The 221-nt window shown below is 41.6% G+C and overlaps 2 protein-coding genes across 3 annotated transcripts in view; one reads left to right on the top strand and one right to left on the bottom strand.

Moving 5' to 3' along the window:
• grid1b (glutamate receptor, ionotropic, delta 1b) overlaps positions 1–221 on the bottom strand; it is a gene marked incomplete at its 3' end in the record, with an annotated part of 390,408 nt that overhangs the window by 290,085 nt on the left and 100,102 nt on the right.
• LOC116671012 (neoverrucotoxin subunit alpha-like) overlaps positions 1–221 on the top strand; it is a 2,886-nt gene that overhangs the window by 114 nt on the left and 2,551 nt on the right. The window contains 1 exon segment of the mRNA XM_032501855.1: positions 193–221. This exon segment is cut by the window's right edge and continues 71 nt beyond it. Coding sequence (XP_032357746.1) covers positions 202–221 — 20 coding nt within the window. The 5' untranslated portion in view covers positions 193–201.

Here is a 221-nt window from a genome sequence, read left to right as displayed (position 1 = left end):
GGACAGAGACAGAGGGTGACATGAAGAGATGTGTATTTAGACTTTTACTGAACTGCGTAAAACTGTCAGTGTCAGACTAGAGTCTACAGGGTATTACTACTACTTTTATTACTACTGTATTTCTGAGCCTCATAGACAGTCAGTCTGTCTGTCTCTTTGATTACTGAAGGCTGTGTTCTCTTTCCTCACCAGGTTGGAGAAATGGCCTCAGATAACATGAC

Source organism: Etheostoma spectabile, chromosome 21, assembly GCF_008692095.1.
Source record: "Etheostoma spectabile isolate EspeVRDwgs_2016 chromosome 21, UIUC_Espe_1.0, whole genome shotgun sequence".
Taxonomy (NCBI): domain Eukaryota; kingdom Metazoa; phylum Chordata; class Actinopteri; order Perciformes; family Percidae; genus Etheostoma; species Etheostoma spectabile.
This window is presented reverse-complemented; position numbering and strand designations above follow the sequence as displayed.